The sequence below is a fragment of the Lissotriton helveticus genome, chromosome 8, assembly GCF_964261635.1.
Source record: "Lissotriton helveticus chromosome 8, aLisHel1.1, whole genome shotgun sequence".
NCBI lineage: Eukaryota > Metazoa > Chordata > Amphibia > Caudata > Salamandridae > Lissotriton > Lissotriton helveticus.
In genome coordinates, this window is record NC_136069.1 from 251,256,655 (window position 1) to 251,280,967 (window position 24,313).

General features: G+C 44.9%; 1 protein-coding gene across 2 annotated transcripts in view; it reads left to right on the top strand.

The window, feature by feature from the left end:
• Positions 1-24,313, top strand: part of CEP126 (centrosomal protein 126) — a 430,075-nt gene that overhangs the window by 300,162 nt on the left and 105,600 nt on the right. For both annotated transcript variants that reach the window (XM_078656998.1, XM_078656997.1), the window contains one exon: positions 13,294-13,381. In XM_078656998.1, the coding sequence (XP_078513124.1) occupies positions 13,294-13,381 (88 nt within the window). The remainder of the gene's footprint in view (positions 1-13,293; positions 13,382-24,313) is intronic.

Genomic DNA, 24,313 nt, shown 5'->3' on the forward strand with positions numbered 1-24,313 from the left:
AAAACGTCTGTTCAACTCGAAAAAAACACAAATTAACACAAAATAAAAACATGAAACAGTGAAAACGGGTGGCTATAAGAAAAATCAGCATGTGTTGGTATAAGCACTGTTATTGTGCAAAGCTCCAAATGTATTTTAAATTAAACATAGTGAATTAAATACAGGCATTGCCAGAATCACATCAGGAAATATTGCGACCCACTGGGTTGCTAAATTGTGTTAAACAGTTATAAATAACATGCTAACTCGATACGATCATTGAGCCCATTTGGCTTGCTCGAGGATAGTCTATGAATCCTTGTGTTTTCTCGTTGCAACAAAAATCTATTATTGTCTCTTCCTTCTTGTTTCTCCACGTATTCCAGTATGAGAAACTTCAATTGAGAAATATTGTGGTGAGCTTCCAGGAAGTGCACTGCAATGGATGATTTGATATTCTGAGTTCGGATGTTGGATTTATGTTCCTTGAGTCTAGTTTTTATTTTCCTTTCAGTTTTTACAACATACGTTTTGCCACATGGGCACTTGAGTAGATAAACCACGTTTGACGTGTCACAGGTTGCTGTGACCTTTAATTTGATTTCATGACCTTTCATCGGGTGATTGATGACATTTCCTCTGATTATGTTGTTGCAGTTTCAACAGCTCATACAGGGTCTTGTCCCCTTGTATATCACTTTTTTGTTCCTCTTGTGTTTGAGGATTTCACCAATGTTATTTCAACGGGTATAAGCAAAAAGAGGCGGTTCTTTGAAGATGTTATTAAAGTCTACTTCCAATTCCAGAAGTTGCCAATGTCGTAGAACACTTTTTTTTAATTCATTACTTAAGGTTGAAAATTTGGACACTGCCACTATTCTGTTTTCCGTGCTTTTTGTATGACCTTTCAACAGATCAATGCGATTTATGTCTTGTACTCTTCTCTTGGCTTTTGAGACAACTTCCTGTGGATAACCCCTTGTTAGGAAACTTTGTCCCATTTCATACATCCTCTGTGATGCTTTACTTTTATCAGAAGTAATACATTTTACTCTTGCCATTTGTGAAAAAGGTAAGTGATGTTTTAAAGACATCTGGTGAAAGCTAGAAAAGTATAGGGTATTGTTCCTGTCGGTTGACTTGCGGTAAATGTCGGTTTCAAACCCCCTTTCCGTGATGGTGACTTCTACGTCAAGGAACGTGATCTTTTTGTCTGATATTTCCCACATGAATTGTATTTTGTTGTCCGCTCTGTTGAGTTCCATAAGTGCAGATTGCAATTTCTCCTTTGTATTTTTCCAGATGATGAACATGTCGTCAATATAACTGACGATTCATTTTGAATTTTCACGCCACTCTGCTTTGGATAGAATGTGTTGATTTTCGTATTGCATCATGAAAATGTTAGCATACGCCGGCGCAGCTGAATTACCCATAGAGGTGCCTACGAGCTGTTGGTACCAAGTGTTGTCGTATTTGAAGTAACTTTGATAGAGTGTGAATAACATCAACTCCATGAGAAATGTCTTCATTGGAATTTCCAGTTCAGTGTTTAAAATGGCCTGTTCCACAGCTTCAATACCTAATGAATGGGGAATTGAGGTGTAGAGCGATCTGACGTCCACAGTACATAGAATTAGCGTCTCTTCTTGTTGAATTTCAACTGCCTGAAGTTTGAGAAGAAAATCGGTAGTGTCTTTTACATACGTCACCATTTTCTTTACGGTTGGTTGTAGATATTTATCAAGTAGTTGACCCAAAGGTTCATGTAAACTCCCAAACGTGGAGACGATAGGTCGTAAAGGAGGATCATACAAGTTTTTGTGAATCTTTGGTATCATGTACAATGTCGGACTTTTCGGATGATCTTTTAGTAAAAATTTCTTGGTTTTTTTGATTAATGGTACCCATGTCTGCTGCTTTTTCCACTATTCCTCTTAGTATTTTCATATACTCCATAGTGGGGTTTCCTTCCAGTTTAAGATATGTATCCTTATCCGATATGTGTTCCGAAACTTTTTGAGAGTACATGTCCTTGTACATTATAACCAAAGCTCCTCCTTTGTCCGCTTTCACGCAGATAATGGCGTCATTGTTCGCCAATCTTTTTAAGGTATCCAGATCTTTCTGTGTGATGTTTTTTTTAATAATAGACTTTCGTTTTGGGTTGATTTTTGAAAGATCCTGTTTCACGAGTTTCTCAAACAGGTCAAGCGTTTTATGGCTTACTGGTGATTGAAAAGTACTGCTAGGTCTAAGTCCCATTAACTGATCTTGTTCTCCTATATTAGGCTTGGGTAAAACGTCAAAAAAATGTCTCAATTTTAATTTCCTCATGAATTTGAAGAAACTCACTTCTAGTTCTAGTTGATCCGAACTGGTCGTTGGTACATATGAAGTTCCCTTCTGGAGTAATTCTATCTCATAATTAGTTAATCTAGGACCGCGAGGTGGTCCAATTGGAAAAGACTTGAGTTCATATACGGAAGCGCGGTAAATGCGCCATGAACGCTTGGATACCTTAGCAGCTGATTGTAAGAGTCGGACGGCTCAGAAGCAGTTGATATGAACGTTTGAAGGTTAGTGGCGGGGTTGCATGACCATAGCGCTGCTTATATCTACGTACAAGCAGGTGCACTCTAATTTGTGATATATGCCGTTAATGTTTTTTTAGGCGGAGTACATTGCTGAAAGGGACTCATGTGAGTAATGTTTTCTACCCCAGATCGGGGATAACGGTTGATTTGAGCACAATATGCACTTTAGTTGGTGGCATGTAGCACTTTTGAAAACTCGTAAAAAGTCCCAGTTATTGTTGAATACGACATATTGATTTTTGCTTTATATATGCTTTTGAATTCTAGTGCCTCTCCCTGAAGAAGGGTGTTATGTACCCGAAATGCATAGGAGGATGAGTAGTAATGATGTCTACTGAAGTATCTTATCAAAGAATGCAATTTAATGAATGATTCAACGTGAAAATACAAATGAACTAATAAAAATTCTCATGAAATGATGAAATCAAGTTTGGAAATGAAATCTTCGTAAAGAGGAGACACGTGTGTGCCTCAGAGGGATGCCGCCAATGTACCATTGACGGCACTTATTGTACCACTGTTCACTTGATGCCACCTGGCGGAAGACGTCACCTCGAGAGCACCCACAAACTGTATAAATACAAAAAACAAAAACAAAACATTCAGATAAAACAAGCGGTGCACCTAGAGCGCAGTGTTGCAAGGATTCTGACAGTAGGACAGATGCAAGATTTTGGAGGACAACCCTTCATAAGGTAGTTCTTTAAGATGCATAAATTCTCCAACCAATTGTTAAACAAAGGGTTCAGGCAGGTCAGGTCGATTACCCCTTTTTCCATATTTGCCCGGCGTTAGCCGCTTCTCACCCATCTCATGATTACCAAATAAAGAGGCAGGCGCTGGAGACTGGAAGGCAGGAAACAGGAGTTTATTTCCGACGGAACAGAACACGTCAAATCAGACAACAGGGTATCTTCTCGAGGTGCTCTAACAAGTTTCTCTACGCTCTGTCTTTTATACACAGGTTTATGATGCACAAACATTCCTTATTGCAATAAAGACACTTTGAAGTACAAAAAGAGCATGTTTGGGATCCCAGCTCCAGGCCTATTCTCATACCGGTCGCTCTGATGTTGTTTTCCCCTCCCAAATGTAACATGTGATTGCAATCTGCAGCCGGACATTCCAACAGGACACGAGGGCAGGAGGGGGTGGTCTGATCTAAGGTTGGGCAGGCAATAAGATCACGTTTTGCTGTGCGGGGCTGGGGGGGGGGTACATCCCCGAGACCTAGTTTTATGACTTGGGACTGGGTCGAGAGGCCAGGTGTAGCCGGGGGGGGTCATTCAGAAGAGAGGAAGGGTGTTCCTGGGAGGAATGCAGGGGTGTCGGTCAGATCTAGGGGTGTGAAGGCCTTTATTAATCACCGCTCCTCTGATGTGAGGCGAGGTCCTACTGTAGGAAGCAATAAACTGCATCTGTTGGGCTAGGTGATGGCCTGGGATCAGGCCGGGCAATCGGGCAGGGAGGAAGAGGTTACCGAAAGGGTCTGTTCTATGGGTGGGATGAAAGAGCGAGGGGGCAGGGGTTCAGCACGGAGGCAGGGTCGTGTTTAGAGGTGCGTTTATGGCCCGCGCGGGAGAGACCGGGGGCTGTCAGGGCGTGGGGGAATACTCGCGAGGCTGGGGAGTGGGGGGAGAGAGAGAGATGCAGGCTATTGGCAGTGGGCAGAGAGGTCATGACACAAAAATGGCTACTATCTATGTTCGTGATGGGGCCTAAAAGGGGACAAGATGGCGGGGCCACTGTTTCGTGACTTTCGCTTTACCTTCAACAGTGGCGAGGGTGAACACAAATGAACGCCGCTTATGTACATATACATTGTCATTTTCCACAGTCGCCGCTTTTTAACATAAGTTAGGTCATTTCCGTGTTTATCATAACTGACGGGGTGTACATATAGTCATGTGTTGTCAATGAAATAGCGTTTGTCAATACTGGTGGACTTGCATATAACAGTGTGCAGTTGATGCGACATACGAGGTAGAATACATATAAATTTACATTTGTCGTATTTAAAAAGTGACCGATGAAACATTTTACAGGCAAAAAGTGGTTGCGGGAGGAATTTAGTCCAATACAAGCAATTAGTCAAGGGGTGTAGAAAGTTCCGAAAAAGGGGGGGGTCTTCGCCACAGTGTCTTTTTAGTAGCGAGCCATCACTGGTAGGCTCTGGTAGTTCGTTTTCTTCCGTTGGCGCTGTTGAGCACCGGTGGTGGAGCTATAGGTCCAGCTCGGATCCTTCTTTACACGTCGCAGGGTGCGATCTGTCTTCTGCTGTTAGACCACAGTCCTGTTTCCTAACTAATCTTTTTAAGGGCGCCTCATGCTGGGCACCCGCATTTCTTTCTCCTTCCGTGGCAAACCCTATTCTACCTAAATGCTGTTCTTTTTCTCTGAGTCAAAATCCACGTGAAAGGGAAAGAGGGGGGTTTTGTAGGATAATCGAGGGAAGAGAGGGCGGAGTGGGACCAGATCTTTGAGACAAACCAAGGGAGCAAAGGGTGATGTGCAGGCAGGTCCATCAATCGGGCTCAAAGGGGCGGGGACTTCTGGCACGCGTTGGTCAACAAGTAGAGGGCTTCAAGGCGGCCCTCCATTCCTTCATTTTCTGCGTTTGAGAGTGGTGCATCGTCCCGCGTCCCGTTGCTCTGCGGCTCCATCTTAGGTCGAGGTCACACGTGCCTCATGATCTGTGGCCAGGCTGTGCGTCACGTCCGGCCCCTCTCTTCCGGTGACTGTGTATCCTTGAATGGGTACAAAACAGGTTTTAGAGAACTGACAAGAGAAGATATTTATACATTTCAATTCCGTCCCAAATCTAAGTAGTTGGGGGTTCGTTCATCGGTCACGGTCAGAAGTTATCACTGTGGAGCATGTATACAGGCATGTCTACTGGGTATGTGCTAAGCCTATTTGGCGTTCATTCATGACGTACAGGGAGAGATCCGACTCTTATTGACTGTGTACTTCATCAAACTCGAAATCGGATCCTTCGGTAGAGACTCGTTTTTCTACCCCAAGCCCTGGCAGTCTTCTATCATCATGAGAGAGAGGTAGAGGCTAAACACTCTTTTCTCGGGGAGCAACAGTTAATCAGGGTCATCAGTTATACTTCGAGTTTACGGAGCTGGGGTAAAGCGGGAGGAACGGGGATGTTTTGGACATCCGTACTTGGGTGCAGAGGGGTGGGGCAATCTAGGCATAGGAGATTGTGTTTCTAACGAGCTGAGAACAGAAGGCCACTGACGTATAATCCTCCTATAAAAAGGGCCAGATTAGGGGACATCAGTCGTCTTACCTGTCCTTTCCTTCATAGCCAATTCAAGTTCTATCATTTTTACAGAAAGGAGAGGTAGTAATATGGCAAATCACAATTGTTTTAGTTTCTGGCAATTTGTCGAACACCTTTGTGTTCGAAAAACCAATTAGGCTCGTGCCGGCGGGGGCACAACGTTACCACACAAAGGAAGAGGGAACAGGGGGACCCTCGGAGAGAGAGTCGTCCGCATTTCAAATGAACTATTCGGTACACGTACGACATGGAGAGAAAGAAAGAGAGAGAGAAACGTGTACAATAATAGGCCATTTTAGTGCGCACACAACACAAAACAGTAGGGGTCATGTTATATAGAAACACAGACTGGCTTTTAGGAAGGGGCTCAAAACGTGGCTTTTCACCTCTTAGTTTTTGTCTCTGAGCTTTGACGGTTTCCTTTCTGTTTTTATTTGTTGTGTTGTAGTTAGCTTGCAAAACAAAGCGCCGGGACACTCTTTGAGTAGCCGTGCGCTATATAAAATCCCAGTATAACATAACATAACATAACGTAAATCCATATACTACGTACACATGAATTCAGTCGGGGGGGGGTACATGTATTACATACAGAACTCAAGACAAAACATAGAACAGTACTTGGCCAAAGATATTTCCTCCTGCATGCTGCGCATCCTTAGTTTCCTATTTAATTCGCCTGGCTGTCTTTTGCTGTTGGTCTCTGTTGCAAATACTTACACTTTCGTCAATTGTTCGGGAACTAACCTGGTCGGGCTAGTACTTACGGTGGGATCTTTGAATCGTTTTTAGCGAATGGGTATCCAGGCTGAGGCAACGGAGGGTGTCAGTTGGGGGAACAATGGGCAGCTTCGAGTTTCATGTCGTAAGAATCTACTCGTAGGTGCACGTCATTCTTGGTTGCATTATTCGGGGGCCGGTTGGAGTCATATTTTTGTCATACTGCAATAACCCGCCAAGTTTCTGTTTCAGGCCACCCCTCCAGTCGCTGGGTTCAGAGAGAGAGAGAGATGGTCGTTTCTAAGTAAGTGAGTGTTATATCTATGTTTGTTCGTCGTGTATAGGTACTATGTCAGACCCCCTTTTTCCCCATTCCATCGGCCGTTCAATCATCACTCAAGTCGTACAAAAACATCTCTCTTATCAGGTCAACGCGTGCAACGTATATCCAGTCGAGTTACACACATCCGGTCATACACGCGTGCATTCATATCACCCAAATTCGCGTTGCTTAAGTGTTCTCCACACTTTAGTCGATGTTCCGATGCGACCTGCAGAAAGAAGGGGAAGAAGAAGGGGTGGGGGCAGCGTTTAAAACACATCCGCGCGCATAAACCCAAAAGGCTTTTACTTACCACGTATTCGACCTATCTCCGCGGGGTGCAGTCCCTTCCATCTCGGCGTTTTAAGCCCAGAGGGACTGGTGGTGCGGGAGGCATAATCATTGATGGACTGTATATTGCATAGATCGCCCACGTGTGGTATTGCGGATCTTGTGTGGGGGCGAAACAAAAGGGCAGTCAGTGCAAAGTGGGGGTGAACTCGTGTTCTTCCTTCGAGGAGGAGGGGTGGTCTACAGTGGTACCGGGTCTGGCTTATGGGCATCTGAAACAATTTCCCTGAGATATGTGGCATATAAAGAAAAACAGAACATCGGGACCTTTGTCGATTGCTTTATGTTGCACAAAAGTAAAATAAAATAAAAAAACACAACACACGCAACGAACTTGGACCATTCATATTTGCAATATTTCTGGGTACTTTGCTTTTTAACCTTTAAGTGATCGAATTGCTTTATTTTGCCTGTATTTTACGTATATCGGAAACAATGATCATGTATTCGAACTTACCAATCCAAGAGCTACGACTATATTTGCTTTTCACAAAACTTTTATTTAAAAAATGCTGACGTACAAATGCAGGCCTACAACCACGTGGGCCGGCCACGGAGCAGACTGGAACTGTACCTGAGGGCATATTTATTTGAGGAAAACGTAACTGAGTCGGTGGTCGTTTTATTTCATCAAGGTACGATAAGTGCAATAAAATCATATCGAAAATTCATTGTGGGCAAGTACCATAAGTGTTGAAAATTCGAACTTTCAATAATACTGTAATCAATGACGCGTCAGAACTTAATATCAAATCATTGTCCGAATGTTCAATCAATACTCATCCCCTCCCGCCATGTGCTTCAAAAAAAACTGCATACATATCTCATGATATCAAAATCTGAGCATCCGGAACACAACAGGGAGTTGCGGGTTTCGTTTGTACCGGCGCCATTTTGGGTGGGGTCAGGTGGGTCCAAGTATAGTCAAAATGTCTCCACCAACTCGTGGTCGGACCAGAACCTCTTTCGGCAGTCCAGAAGTTTCGTTAAGGGGCAACAGAAGGGACCGGTGACATGAACCATCAATCAAAGAAAAGGGAGGGGGCAACAATCTTTCCTACCGGGTCATACTGATGTTCCACCGGAACTGATCAAATCGGTAGTCTGCAGTATTTTTGGTCATTCAAAACTGAGGCTGGCGCCAGCATGAGGGCGCCAACGTCTCGTGGCTACGTCTTGGTCGTTCTGCGGGCAATCATGGCAGTCGTTCCCCATCGGGGGCCTGGGGCCCCTGCAGTTCTCGTAGAATCTTCAAAGCTGAGGAGAACGCTTCTGGACGGGGGACTCGTTTTCTAGCTGGCCAGCGACCAGGCCATCCTTGCACGCCAGGCTCATTCCTGCAGAGTCGACCGCCATTTTTAGGAGTTCTGCAGCTACCGGCAGTCACTGGGTCGAAAAAGCCATGGGATTCCAGCCTGCCGGGCGAGGCGTCGTTGCACCGCCGCAGTGGGCGAGACCCTGCTGGGTGAGTGGAGCGTCGCTGCACCGCAAGAGTGGACGAACCCTTTGCCGGGTGCGTGGAGCGTTGGGGGTGCAGCTGAGGAGCCTCCACCTGGGGAGGTGGGAGAGGCTCGTCTGCGCCGCCTCTCCCTCCCAGTGCACCCCACGCCGTCTCGCTGACATTCGTTATGGCTGGACCAGGCGATGAAAGGGGGGGGGGGTCGGAGGCATATGCAAGACATCCCCCCCCCGTGGCCTGCAAGGCGCCGGGAGAAGAAGGGAATGGTAGGACCAGTACATTCCGGGCCGGGCCATTCACCCCACGACTTCTCCGGTCGATGGCGGCCAGCCGCTCTTTGCCACGGCCACAGGAGCGGGTCCCCCGGTCAGCCAACCGCGGGGCTCGTCGAGCGTAACGCTGATACATCCTGGGGGCAGGCCTCGGCGCGTGGTGTCGTCTCTGGGCTGTTCGCGCAATGGCCCTCTACCCCAGGCCGCCACCGATGCTACCTCGCCAGCTGATGGCTTTTGTAGACTTTCTAACGCCCAAAGACCTACTAAAAAGTAGCCCAAAGTAGCCCAATATTGCTACTTTTCGCAAGGAGGGACAGGAACGGCGTCAAGCAGGCGGCGAATTGCATTGTGGGTTTGGTGTTGCAGCCGTTTGCCATGTAAATAGTTGTTTAATATATAGTTGTAAAATAAAACGTTTTAACATGTTCCCTTGCTGGAGTGTTGTATATTTCTAATATTTGCCTAGGGTTTGTCGTTATTTGGGCGGGGTGGGCGGTGGAGCCGAGCTGTCTTGCAGTCATAGCGTCGAGTTCGGCTCTTCTCACTAGTTTCATATTTCCTGAGGGGTTGTTCCTAATGTTTCCATTTCAGCGAGGTCGAAAAGAGATCTCATCAGTGGCCTACTGATTTTGCTCGATTCCTTTTGCTTTTCCTAACGATTTTTATGTTCTTTAATTTGCTAGCACGATACAGCGGCTAATCCGCATTTTTCTTTATATATGTCCTTTTTATTAGGGGTGTCCTCCGGTGGAGCCAGATGGTCTACCTCTAATAAATGGTCCGGGCTGAACCAACTACTGAATAATGGGGAGAAGATAGGCATGACGGGTTACAACGGGGACAAAAGTCTGCACTACCTATCCTTCACTACTTTGCGGAGACTAGATAGAATATTTCTATTCTACAGTATTCGCAATTAGGGAATACCCAAAGAGAGAACCAATTCCAAACAATCAGTGTTCGGACAAACAATCAATCAATCAAATGAGGAATAAAAATAGGCGCGACGGGTTACAACGGGGGCAAAAGCCTGCGCTACCTACCCTTCACTATCTGCAAAGAGAGAGATCTTCCTGTTCCTCCCTGTTTGTAGGCAGAGAAGATCCTTTCAGAGAACCAATTCCGAACGATTAATGTCCGGTCAAACAATCAATCAGTGGGGGATAAAAAATAGGCACGACGGATTACAACGGGGGCAAAAGCCTGCGTTACCTATTAAAAGCAATTTCTATGGCGCAACTAAGCCCAATGGGCGTCAAGGCGCATACCTACCCTTCACTATCTGCAAAGACTAAACAGAGTATGGCGACTCCGTGCTTGTTTGCAAATAGAGAATGATCCAAAGAGAACCAATTCCAAAACAATAAATGCTTGGGTAACAATCAATCGAATGGAGAGGGAAGTAGGCGCGACGGGTTACAACGGGGGCAAAAGCCTGCGCTACCCACCCTTCACTATCTGCAAAGGGAGAATACTCCTATCCTTCCCCGTTTGCAGACAGAGAATCTCTCAGAACACAGCAATCAAATGCGTAATACTAGTATTTTCCAATGACAATCAAACAATCAATTCGCAATTCGTCGTGTTGCACGACCTTACCCGGACCGCATGGACAGTTTCTCGTCTTCCGTTTCCACCGCCCGATCGTCCTCTATTCTCCGTAATTGCTGTGGCACTCCTGATGGTTCCCAGTCAGGACCGTAGATCACTCGAGAGAGGTCTGCTCGGAACCAGTGAAGTTCGGATGATCGGCTGCCAGACAAGGGTCTATCGGGCAGGAGCTCTTCCCGATCGTTGTAGTCGTTCACTCTGTCGTTGGGACCTCTCTCACTGGATCCACGTGTCGCTGATGGGCCCCACGTTTGGGACGCCATTTGTTAAACAAAGGGTTCAGGCAGGTCCGGTCGATTACCCCTTTTTCCATATTTGCCCGGCGTTAGACGCTTCTCACCCATCTCATGATTACCAAATAAAGAGGCAGGCGCTGGAGACTGGAAGGCAGGAAACAGGAGTTTATTTCCGACGGAACAGAACACGTCAAATCAGACAACAGGGTATCTTCTCGAGGTGCTCTAACAAGTTTCTCTACGGCTCCGTCTTTTATACACAGGTTTATGATGCACAAACATTCCTTATTGCAATAAAGACACTTTGAAGTACAAAAAGGGCATGTTTGGGATGCCAGCTCCAGGCCTATTCCCATACCGGTCGCTCTGATGTTGTTTTCCCCTCCCAAATGTAACATGTGATTGCAATCTGCAGCCGGACATTCCAACAGGACACGAGGGCAGGAGGGGGTGGTCTGATCTAAGGTTGGGCAGGCAATAAGATCACGTTTTGCTGTGCGGGGCCGGGGGGGGGGGGTACATCCACGAGACCTAGTTTTATGACTTGGGACTGGGTCGAGAGGCCAGGTGTAGCCGGGGGGGGTCATTCAGAAGAGAGGAAGGGTGTTCCTGGGAGGAATGCAGGGGTGTCGGTCAGATCTAGGGGTGTGAAGGCCTTTATTAATCACCGCTCCTCTGATGTGAGGCGAGGTCCTACTGTAGGAAGCAATAAACTGCATCTGTTGGGCTAGGTGATGGCCTGGGATCAGGCCGGGCAATCGGGCAGGGAGGAAGAGGTTACCGAAAGGGTCTGTTCTATGGGTGGGATGAAAGAGCGAGGGGGCAGGGGTTCAGCACGGAGGCAGGGTCGTGTTTAGAGGTGCGTTTATGGCCCGCGCAGGAGAGACCGGGGGCTGTCAGGGCGTGGGGGAATACTCGCGAGGTTGGGGAGTGGGGGGAGAGAGAGAGACGCAGGCTATTGGCAGTGGGCAGAGAGGTCATGACACAAAAATGGCTACTATCTATGTTCGTGATGGGGCCTAAAAGGGGACAAGATGGCGGGGCCACTGTTTCGTGACTTTCGCTTTACCTTCAACAGTGGCGAGGGTGAACACAAATGAACGCCGCTTATGTACATATACATTGTCATTTTCCACACAATGTCCGCACTCTTCTGTGCGCACATCCTTGGCATGCTTTTCTGATATAACAGATAGTTGGAACTTGTATGACAATTCATCTGAAACGAATTATGACGTCTTTTCTGCATTCAATAGAAGATCCCTGAAAAGTTCTCCTTGGCCTGGCGACAGTCTGCCAGATCTAGACTTACATTCCCCACCCAAAGTCAGAACATTCTGTCACTGCTCCCCCTCACTGTGTGTTTTTCAGGCCTCCCAGTCCAAAGGCCAAAAGCTCCGCCCTGCACGTCTCTTGGAGGGGTGGGAGCAGGCGCGCAACACCCATTGGGCTCACGGGGCTTCAGCCCCCCCCCCCCCGTCTTGTGTGTCAGCTCGGGCTGAGACTGCTTCACGGGCTGGCGAGCATCTAATTGCAGCTGCACCCGAGTACTTAACAGGTCTTTAAAAGACATTTTACTTGTAAATGAGGCTTTTGTTGTGTGTTCCACCCCTTCGTACAGCCACTCTCTATGGTTGGAAAATTAGCCCCTCCTCCGAAATATTTTTTAGCCCCACCCCCCCGAAATTTGGCTCTAGTTGCCCGCCCTTGGGTTGTTCACGTTGTCTCACGTTGTGTAACGGGAGCACACCCATGTGTTGTACATTTGCTGATTTGCTTTGGAGCATTTCCCCAAGCAAATCAATTAAAGGATTCGGTGATACATGAGGGGTTTTGAGGGCCTTCTGTAACACCAAAGTGTGGGCCTCTAAGCAAGCTGCATGAAGAGAGCATGGCTCGAGCTTTGTGTAGCATGACGTGTCTTTGAAAGGGTAGTCTCACCCGGCAGTATTTCTATTCATACACTGTATGCGCTATAACCTCTATCACTGTATTTGCATCTGCAACAGCTGAAGGTTAACACTTGGCTCTGGCCTGTTTTACCTGTTTGATAATTGTTGACATCCTTAATTTGTTACAGTGTAGGTGTGTATGTTTGTGTGCCCTCCATATAACGTGGCATGTTCCATCTCATTTTGAATTATGGGTGATTCGATGCCCCAAAAATGGGTTTGTTGAAACTTGCCGAACTTTCAATATAGTTGGTGAGACAGAACTTTAGGGTTTTTCATCCTATATCTATTGCTATAAATACCTGACTGGTAGAAAAAAATCAAATTTAAGGGAGTACCAACAAGACTAAAACCAAATTCACAGTGAGAAACTGTAAAGTCGGTATTTTGGTAATGTTTCTTAACTTCTCGACGACTTCTTTTTGCATCATTTTTTTTAGAAAAGAATCAGATCGAAAACAATGCTGTTAACTTATGCATTCTTTTATGTTTACAGAGCTCGGCGCCCAATATTCAGACAAATCCTTTCCAATATGCATTTGAGCCAGGAAAAAATATGAATGGTCTTTCTGATGCCGAAGAAGGTATGGTTTCCTTTTATAATAGGTGGCAGGTGTGAGTAGGTTGACCACGACACACATTTTAGCCGCCGTGCTTAAAATTTGTATTTTCAAAAACCGCAGGCAAACTTAACTAAAAGAGGCTATTAGAGGGTTTTTATATGGGCTGTTTCTGATTTTTGTGAGCACAATCGTTATAAGAATATTGCAAACCCCTCTTTTAATGTTTCAAAGTAAAACATATTTTTTTGATATCTCGAAGTATTAAATTACCTACATTTAATTTAAGTTTTAAATCTACTTCTGATTTTAGTCTTTGCTCTCTACTGCTGAATAGTGGCTCTAATATCACAAGAGAACACATGAAGAAGATTTTTGTAGTCTCATAAACATACCTAACCCTCTCACCAATAACCATCAAGACTAGAACAGGAGGAAAGTCCTTCTCCTACCCCGCAGCCAAAGCCTGGAACACCCTCCCTCTCTGGCAATCTCCCACTTTGCCCCAGTTCAGGAAGGACCTCATGACCTGGCTTTTCGGGTGACGCCAGCACTCAATGTAGCTGCCCCTTCCTCCCCTTACCCCCCCCCCGTGCCTTGAGACCCTCATGGGTGAGTAGTTGCGCTTTACCAACCCTGATTGATTGATTGATAATAGTCACGTATAAATCTAATTTCCACTCAGTTTACTAAGCATAAGCATTTTAAAATTCTGAAGCGTATTTAAAGTTGATAATCTCCAAATTTAATTGCATGTTTATTCCAAGTTTTATTGAGCTCAATGGTTTTATTCTTTTAAACCAGATGTTTTCAAATTTGGGTTAAAAGGGCTGGATCCATGCCAAATGTTCATGATAAAGAACGCATATGTAAATAAGTTGTAGGTAGATAAATTGTGAGCACATTTATTTTATGATCTGGTTTTGACCTTTTTGGTCACCCTGTCCTAAACATTTTAGAATCTGGCCCTTTGGGGGTTGAACGGTTCTCGCAGCTTCAATTAGGTGCTCCTTTTGATGAGGATTCAAATTAGACACATGGTGCTGTCGCTTGTCACTAATTCTTTAAAAAATAAATACAATAGGGAGTCAGTCTTTTGGCCATCGTGTTTCTCGAGGTTTGCCACTGCTTGCAGGGGCTGTTAATCAGGTATATGGCATTTCATTGATTGCTACAATGTCTCATTTGTGTTCCAATTAGGTTTTGTGACCAGGCATATATAAGTTTGTTTGTTAGGTTAGAGCCATTATATGTTTTTTTATGTATTTACTTTGCTGACGCAATTACATTTTAATTGCTGGATCATTTCTGATTTTGTTTCAGAAGCACCTGCTCTTTGGACACCTTAGCCTCTCAGAAAGACACAGTGTCCTTCCTTTGTGCACTTGTTTGTTTTGCTCTGCTGTCATGGCTCTATTATTAGATTTACAGCATTTTGGTTCACAAAGTCAAGACATGTACGCACATAGGCTTACTTAAAGTTGTAACAAAAACACTGACTCTTTGTCAAAAGTGCCAACTATTGAGTATTTTGGCGGGAAGGTCTTTTAAGTTCACTACTGACAGCACAAGCTTCGTTGTATGACTCCTTTCCATAACACTCTTCTTTAAGGGTATGCTTAACCTTGCAAATGAAGACTGTTCAGCAGAGAAGTCCTAATCCCAACTTCCATTTCCATGTAACCCAAGATGTTCCTTCATTATGGGATTTCTTTGTAGGACAGCTAAAGACAACACTCACAGTTGCCCTGCTATTGTCAAACATTTCCCATATCAAAATGCTTGATCACTTGGCTATGCCAACGCTTGCTTGAGAATGAAGTAAGCATGATACAGCCTCTGGTACCTATCCTCAATGGTTGCCAATGTTTTGGTGTTCGTAAAATCTTTTGATTTGTGATAATGTAGTGGAATTTACCCTATTGTTAAATATATTGACATCAAATACTTTTGATGAGCTTGGAATTATTTTAATCTATTAAAAGTTTTTCTGTAAAAACATTTTTTTCTTACAATCAAAAACAAACTGACATAGATTCCTGTCTTACTCTACCCTCTTACATGTCACACTCTTCTACCTCCCTGGGACACATTTTGGACGCTGATTTTTATTTCAATGTAGCCAAACTTTTTTTTCCGTAGCCAAACCACTTTCTAGGCATGACAATCCCCTTTCTTTCTGTCCATTTATTTCATAACTAGCAGCCCGTCCCGAGGTTGTCCGGGTATAAAATAGAATGTGTGTAATGTGTGTATTTGGCAAGGGCAATTTATTTTAAAATCTCGCGGTAGACAACATTTTTTGTTTCATTAGAATAGGGACGGAGAAGGCCCGGCTGCAGCCCTGGTTGATGTTAGCAGGCGCTTGTAATTGGTGTAGTGATCCGCCGCCTGAGCCCGGCTACAGCCCTGGTTGATGTTAGCAGGCGCGTGTAATGTCGTTGAATGAGAGAGTTATCAGCCGCGGGTAAATCCGTTTAATGAGAGAGTTGAGTGACAGCGAGTAGGAGAGGCTGCAGTAATTGTCCCCGCAGACACGCTCATTTGCGTGTTCCCCTGCTTGAGGCCCAGATGCAGGCCTGTTTGATGTTAGCAGTCGCGTGTTCCCCCGCTAGAGGCCCAGCTGCAGCCCTGGTTGATGTTATCAGGCGCGTGTAATTAGTGTACTGATCCGCTGCCTGAGCCCGGCTAGAGCCCTGGTTGATGGTAGCAGGCGCGTGTAATATTGTTGAATGAGAGAGTTCAGTAACAGCGCGCAGGAGAGACTGCAGTAACGTTACTTACCAGGCCTCCAGGTGTACACGTTTGTCACGCCCCCAGCACACGGCCACAGCAGACGATCTTCTGATTAATGTACGACCCACATGGCATGAAGGGCGGAACGTAGCACACGCCCCCAGCGTTTCTCACACCCCCAGCGTGCCCCTTGATGCGGCTCAATTGCGTTCACATGGCTTGAAGGCTGGACACACGCGCCCAGCGTGTCTCACTCCCCCAGCGTGTCACGCCTCCAGCGTGCCCTTGATGCTGCGCAGCAACGTAATTGGCGCTTGTATGTACGACTCACATGGCATGAAGGGCGGACACACGCCCCCAGCGTTTGTCATGCCCCCAGCACACGCCCGTAGCCCACGATGTGATGGCTGTACCACACGCCCCCAGCGTTAGTCACGCCCCCAGCCCACGCCCACAGCACAACGAAGACACGCCCACAAGGGACTACTTTGCTGGCACGGTTCTTTTACCTTTTAAATGTATAGAGGAGTTGGCCTAACGGCTAAGGCTCTCGACCTCGGACCTGGGGATCTGGGTTCGAGTCTTGGTAAAGACGCCAAACATCCTGTGATTCTGGGCAAATCACTTAATCTCCCCGTGCCTAACTAAAATGAATGTGTGTCCTTATGTAACGTAACTGGTGCTATGTAAAGCGCTCTGATACCTGATTCAGTTCGGGTCAAGTTTGCGCTATATAAAACTCTGCAAAAAAAAAATATGGTGGCCATCTGCATAGCCTATGTCCTTCTGCTGCAACTGCCCTTTCCAACGCTTTATTGGGTATTGTGATTGGTGCTGTGGTTTCCTGAGATTACCCGCCTCAAAGGTTTGGGCTCTCTCTTTATAATATTAGTATGGATGTACCTGCTCAAATCAAGTATTACTAGTCTTTGAAAGGTCCACAAGTTGATAGTGGGGTTCTCCAGGCCAGACAACTCCCCTCCTACCGTATGCAGGATCATGTTTTGCTGCCATCTTATTCCCTTTTCTGTTTAAAGGGCTGGAAGTATACGTCCAGAACTAGGCTGTGAAGTAGCACATATGGAGGCAAATGGGGACACAGTTTGTACCAGAAACTTATATTTGACTGCTGCCTTCAGTTCAACTCTGAACTAAGTATTACAAAAATCAAGAGTTCTTCTGTGAACTTCGTGCAACTGTGGCCTGCAATGTACCCTAGTCTGAAATGGGAAAATGAGACAGTTTTGTGCCCAGAAATATGGAAACAGGTTAGTGATTAGATATTCATTTTTCCAGGCATCTGTGAGTCAGATGGATGGACGGTGTTAACAAGGTAGGGAAGACACCCAGTCATTAGACTCTGCACCCTGCTTTCCTTTGCCAGAGCCGCCTCACAGACCTATGTCTCTACCTATGTTTATTGCTGGTATTTGCTATGTTGTGGAGTGGAAGCAATGCTCATGGTCAAAAAATTGACTTTCATTAGGTTTGGTAGTGCCAGTGAAGGTGCCAATGAAGAGCACACAGTGTTAATCTCTTCCTAAAGCACGTATCCAACTTAATTTTCTCAAGACTCATATGCATTCTATTGCACAACTAGAACATTCAGACCAGGCATGGAGTTTGGAATATGGAATAAAGACAGTACTCCAACACTGAGCCCATTTAAGCATATGAATAAGAGCACAAGCTTTGCCATAAGAACTGGATGACACCGGTAATTATCATATATAAAAATTGCCAGCAGGACAGAAACCAGTATCTTTTCATCCTTCAGCAGGATAATTTCCCAAGAGAATTGCTATGCAACATAAGAAAGCAAAATCTAGGTGGGCAGCAAATGCAGTACTGGTGTGAATGTGCAGCAAACTGTAGAGTCTCTTCTGACTCTGTGCTTTGTTTGCTTCTACTAGCTGGTGTCAAGAGATGGACCTTGGTGGCAGAGTCAGTTCTAGCAATGACAAAAGATCTGGTTCACCACAAAATGCTCACCAGAATCACAGAAGTGTGCTGTTTCAACACCTCAAGATCGACACTCATCTCCAGGGGAAACATCATTTACAACGCAACTTTTACCACGCAGTGCCTTTACGTCGCAACTTTTACAACGCAAACCATTACAACGCATTGCGCTGGGGGCGCTCTAGGATAGGGAATAGGTTTAATTTACTATCCAACACCTTCCCTACTATCCACGGGGACTGGAGTTGGAATAGTAAATTAAACTATTCACTATCCAGCGCCCCAAAGCACTATGCGTTGTAAAGGCATGCGTTGTAAAAACAGCGTTGTAAAGGCATGCGATGTAAAAGTATGCGTTGTAATGTCATACATCCATCTCCAGACTGCAGCGATCCCTCCTCTTGAGTCTGACATGAGGACCTTTTTGTTTTAAAACTTTTAATACAGTACCAAGATACCCTGTGGGTGAACACTGGCACTTCACAAAATCCTTTTACCTTACTTTCCCATACCTTGCTTTCTTCATAGGGGGGTCTAGCTGCAACCCAGAAGAACATAGAGCATTATTTACAGTTTGGAAGACAGGATACTCCATCATAAATGTGGTGGTAGCCCGCCCGCTGTATGTCAAGTGTGTTAAATACCCCATGACACCACGGGATGGTCTCCACATTAGTGACAGACTATCTCATCTGCCAAAATCTACATAAGGTCCATAGACGTCCTTGGACATATCGGCATGAACAAGGCATGTTTCCCTATTGAATTAGCAATGCTTTCCATTGCCTTGTCCATGGCCCCAACATGGAATTCATCTGGCCATTCACGCACACTACTACTATACCAAGTTCCCACTTAAACAGCTAGTAGCTTAATCCAACCCCAAAAGACTAAAATCTATGGGACCAAACAGTATTTCTACAACCACCTCTGAATACTGCTATTTCGATGACTACCCTTTTGTATCATCATTTGTACAGGAGGTAATAGTAGGAGTAGTAATGAAGGTCGCTTCTCATGTGAGTTCATGGTGAGGTTGAGCAAAAGGCAGCCTAAATGTATGTGTATGTGTATTGGGTCTTTCCCTACCCTCCAATATAGTGAAGTGTATACATCATTCTCGGCAGTCGACCGCTTATAAAGTTGCAACCTCTGTGACATAACGCCAAGTGCGCAAGAGGGTGGCCAAACCATAGCCACTGCCCAACTGGCCAACAGTAGAGCCAAGGCTCTACATCTGCTGTTAATCCCTATGGTCTTAGGTCAGTGGATAACCCTGAACAGACAGATCTTGGGGCTGCACGTACCATTACTACCCATCAAAGCTTTTAGTTTATCCATCACAGTTGCCCAGAAGAACTGCAGTAGAGAACAGGCCCATATCATATGGAAGAGGTTTATCTTCATCCGGCCAGCATCTAAGATGTCCCACATCTTAGATGCAAGCCTGAAATATATCCTATGCAAGAGTTTGGTATTAAGTAATTGCAATGAGAATAATTAAATTGAGACACTGTGTAAAGTATTTATGCATCACACAAATTGTAATAAAATGAAAACAAAAGAGAACATAAAATACACAGCAATTTATAAAAATGGAGGAAAATACAATAAATTGACCTAGAAAGACAAAAATCCAATTGTTAGAACTGGAGTTATCTACTTTGAACGTTTTTAGTAAAAACTAGCACCTAAAAGATTAAGGGGCATTTAGCAGACATCTAGTCACACAAAACCGAGGCAAAGTCAAAAGTTATCACCGACTGCGATGGAGCAAAGTTTGGATACACGTAGTGTTTTGTGACAAATGATCAGCACTCATTATACACTCCTTTCAAAATGAGTATACATCTCATATGATAAAACTTATATAATGCCCAGACTCTATCCAAGTTTGTATATATAAAAATACATTCCTTTGTTAATATTTATTTTATTCTTTTTCATATGCTTTTCTTCAATGTAGCCAATGTAGCCAATACATTTCGTCTCTTCCTAGAGTCTTCTTCAGGGCTACAAAACATATACAATACATACAAACAAAAATCATTGATACCCAAACATTAAAGGAATGTCTTTTTCTAAAAACATAATACCTTTACTCACATGTAGCGCAAGTATTACTTACTCTTGCGGTCATGTTGCCGTACTCGTTGGACATGAGAGCGGCTTGACTTATAGATGCGAGACACGGAGAAACCTGAATACTGAGTCTTAAAAGACCGCAGAGAACGATACAGGATTATACATACGAGACGCTGCTCGCAATAGAAACCCATTGTGGTCCTGAATTAGCACCACAATTCAAAGGAGTGCTACACGGAATATCCAGCCTTGAGGAAGTCGCGGGACAACATCCCTTGCGCGACAAAACAGGTGTTGGCTGTTGAGAGCTGATGTGGAAGCCTACATGAATAAATACCGAAAAGAAGAACATAAAATGTTTACACTGGTGTTTTACTGTGTGATACATTACTAATTGCTTGATGGTGTTAAAATTGGGAAACCGTAATTAGAATTGATGTGTGCTGGGGAGTGAATTCTACTTTGTGCTAGCTGAGGCTTCTGTCTGTGGAGGTTGGTGGTTCTCCACACCCTGCAGCACCGTCCAAGCCAATAGAGAGATCCAAGATTAACTGTGTGATTCTGCCAGTGGCGCCATACACCTATACCCAATACCACGTTTCGGAGCATTAAATAATGCAGTGGGGTTGATCGGAACAGTTACCAATAACTAACCTTGCAAACACACGTAAGTTCAGGAAAGGGACTGCATCAGTCATTCTTTCTCCATCTTCCTGCGGAACATCATTGGATGGTGCAAAAAGAATCTGCTATAATGCATATGAAATGTAGTGGTCAGAAATGGGTTGAACTCTGCCACACTTTTTATACCTCTAACACTTAGCAGTATATATACGAGCAGAATCCTTCACTGTTAACTATCAGTGACAACGATATTCCCTTATTAAGAGACACAGGGTAGGTACCCTCATCTTCATGTTTATTATTTTTATTACCCCTCACTGATTTTGTTATCAGATGTACAGACTAGCAGCACGCACTAACAGACTTTTGCTACTCGACTACAGGGAGACTACCTCTCACCCACTGCACTTCTAGGATGTCACACGCCACATGCTATTGCATGGCATTTTACGGAAAGTTCAACATTTGAAGAACACACAACAAGGAAAACAAATATAAACAGGCTCTCAGTCTGACCTCCAGGCACCATTACAGTGGATGGAGTACAATCAGGCAACAAAACTCGCACTATCTCACTTGAGGATTTAAGTGGTATGAATTTTGTTATTGATGTATTATGGCAAACCCTGTATAAACTTTCTTCTATCATAATGTGTGTTATTAAATGTTCAGTAGAAGTAACAATACACTGGCTAACAGGTATTATATAATTACTTAGCTCTCTGTAGGCTGTCCGTGCCTGAAGAAACAACAAGCATGAGCCCTAATAGGTTTTTTGTATTTGCAAATAGAATAGTTATCTATTTATTACAATACTCAGGGCCCCATTCACAAACGTAAACATAGACCTGAAGTCGAATTTAGACCTGAAATCTAAGGTTAGGCCTAAAGTCTAAGGTTAGAACTGAGGTTTAACTTTAGATTTGTAGGCTAACTGTAGAGCTAAAGTCTAACTTTAGACCTGAAGCCTAACTTTAGTCCTGGAGTCTAAGTTTAGACTTCAGGTCTAAAGTTAGGCGTCAGGTCTAAAGTTAGACTACAGGTCTAAAGTTAGACTTTAGGTATAAAGTAAGAATTCAAGTCTAAAGTTAGAATTCAGGTCTAAAGTTATACTGTAGGTCTAAACTTAGACTTCAGGTCTAAGCAGTGGCGGCTGGTCCATAGGGGCAACGGGGCGGTGCCCTACAAAAGAAACGGCTCACTGCAGTTTGGGCAACAGGAATGTAAGCGGACAAATTTGTCTGTTTACATTTCCGGGCCGGCCTGTGCATCACGGCTGAAAGTGCGCATGTGTCAAGGCACAGCGCTCGCAGGCGAGAGCAGGAGTCCAGAAGATGGTCCGTCTGCGCATGTGAGTGAGGAGCGTCGACCCTCACTCACATTCACAAACCATTAGGCATGCTCTGCATGCCTAATGTGGTGCAGGCGTCTGGAGATAGGATCCTGCTCGGGCGGTGCCGCGTTTTTTGCAATGTCGCCCCATGCCCTATCAAGTGGCAGGATACAGAGTAAGTAAACAAGGATTAGCTGACACCCTGCGCATCCAGTCTCCTGATTTGGAAGTAAGCATTGCAAAAGAAAAGAGCGGGGAGAAGTTAGTTCCACCACGTTGCAGAGACCTGATACGACGCGGGACCGGAGGAGAATGGAGATGCCTGGTAAGTTTATTTTTTAATTCTATTCATTAAATTAATCTCCACACCACCTCACCGCGCGTCCCCGGTACCCCTGATTCATGCAGGCCGCGAGGAGAGGCATCCGCCGCCAGCCGATTCCACACTGAACGAGATTGTACATCTGAGTGAGGGGTAAGCAGGTGGGGCAACAAAGCTCAAGGCCAAGGTGGTTCAATGGGCTAATGCACCACGCTGAGGTGCAGGTGTGTACTAAAAGTCGTTGGTGCCAATGCTGGCAAGTGTGTTTTTAGAGGAATAAAATGCGTAGCTGATGCTGCAAGCGCTATGAAACTACCCGGGGTGCCAAGTGTAACGTAAGCATAAGGTATTTTTTTTTTAACTGGACTTTATTCCTTGAGTTGCATCAGTCGTGTTGAATGCATGGTCTTGTTGTTTTGCATTTTGATTTATGGTTTCATGAACTGTTAGTCAACTTCCTCTTTATATTTGTTGTAAAACCTTTGGTAACCGGTGCTCATTGTGTTACTTTGTACCCGCACTGGTATAGTTATTGACCCTAACACCAAATATACCACAAACAACTTTTTAACTGTTTAAACTGTATTTACTGGGGCCTGTGCACTTCGTTTTTTGGCCAGCAGGGGGAGTAAAGCTTTATTCAAACAGTATTGTTAGATTTCGAGTTAGTGAAGCCTTTACCTGCTGAAGTCCAAAGTTGTGGATTGCGCCTGTCTGTCTCCTAGGAGATTCTGAACAGGAGCAAGAAGCTGCCCAGACCCCACCCCCAGGCCAGCAGACCATTGCTATTCAGCTACCAGGCAAGTCTGAGCCCTCCTCTCACACCTGCCCAGGCCCCTTAAGGCCTTGCTGGGTGCACCCCAAATCATTCTCCTCCATCTTGTGAGTTGTAGCCTACATGATTGCAGTGAGAAGAGTTCAGGAAGTGGTAAGGAGACAGACTAGTGCTGTCTCTTCCCAAGACAAAAAGTTGTTTAAAAAACGATTTTCACTTTCTGTGTTTACTGTCTATGCCTGTGATTGTTACAGTTAGAAATTGTAGTTTTAACCTGCCTGTAATTGCATATTTTATCACCTGTGTGGTTTTCCCTGCCCATGATTGCCTTCATTTAGTGTGTAGAATTGTGGGATTTGCAGTCCAACCTCTGTAGTTTGTCCCTCTCATTCCTTGGTGACAAATCTGTTTTCCCTCCAAATTTCTCCTTTGCTCTGTGCTTAGGCCTGTGTGCTCAAACAGTGCACCCCCAGCCTCCATTTTGTGTTCACAAGCCAGTGAGGCCGCCCCCCCTGCCTCCCTCCCCCCCAGCAACAGGGATTTTCTACATCAGAGGGTGCTTCTGTGAGCTGTTTAAACTGTATTTATTGGGGCCTCTGCGTTTCGTTTTTTGGCCAGCAGGGGGAGTAAAGCTTTATTCAAACAGTATTGTTAGATTTCCAGTTAGTGAAGCCTTTACCTGCTGAAGTTGTGGATTGAGCATGTCTGACTCCTAGGAGATTCTGAACAGGAATACGGAGCTTCCAACTCCCTGGCCAGCAAACCTTGTCTGAGGTTGCTGGGACCTTATATGGTGTGCTAGTGGTTGGCACATGTTTACACTGATTGGTGGTTGTATCTGGTGTTTCTATTGGGTTAGGGTTAATGTCCTCATTGGTTGGGTATTTGATGGTTCTGATTGGTTTCTCGGTCTGTGATTCAATCATTGCAGGGTTGGGACTAGGGCTAGGGTTAGGATTTCTATTGGAAGTAGGGACTAGGGCTTCCTATGTTATTGGTTGTTGGGAGTAGGGTGGGACTAGGGCTAGGGTTAGACCTTTAATTGGAAGTACCTATTTAGGGCTTCTGGTGTGATTGGTTGTTGGACCAGTTGTGGGACTAAGAGTAGGGTTAGGCTTT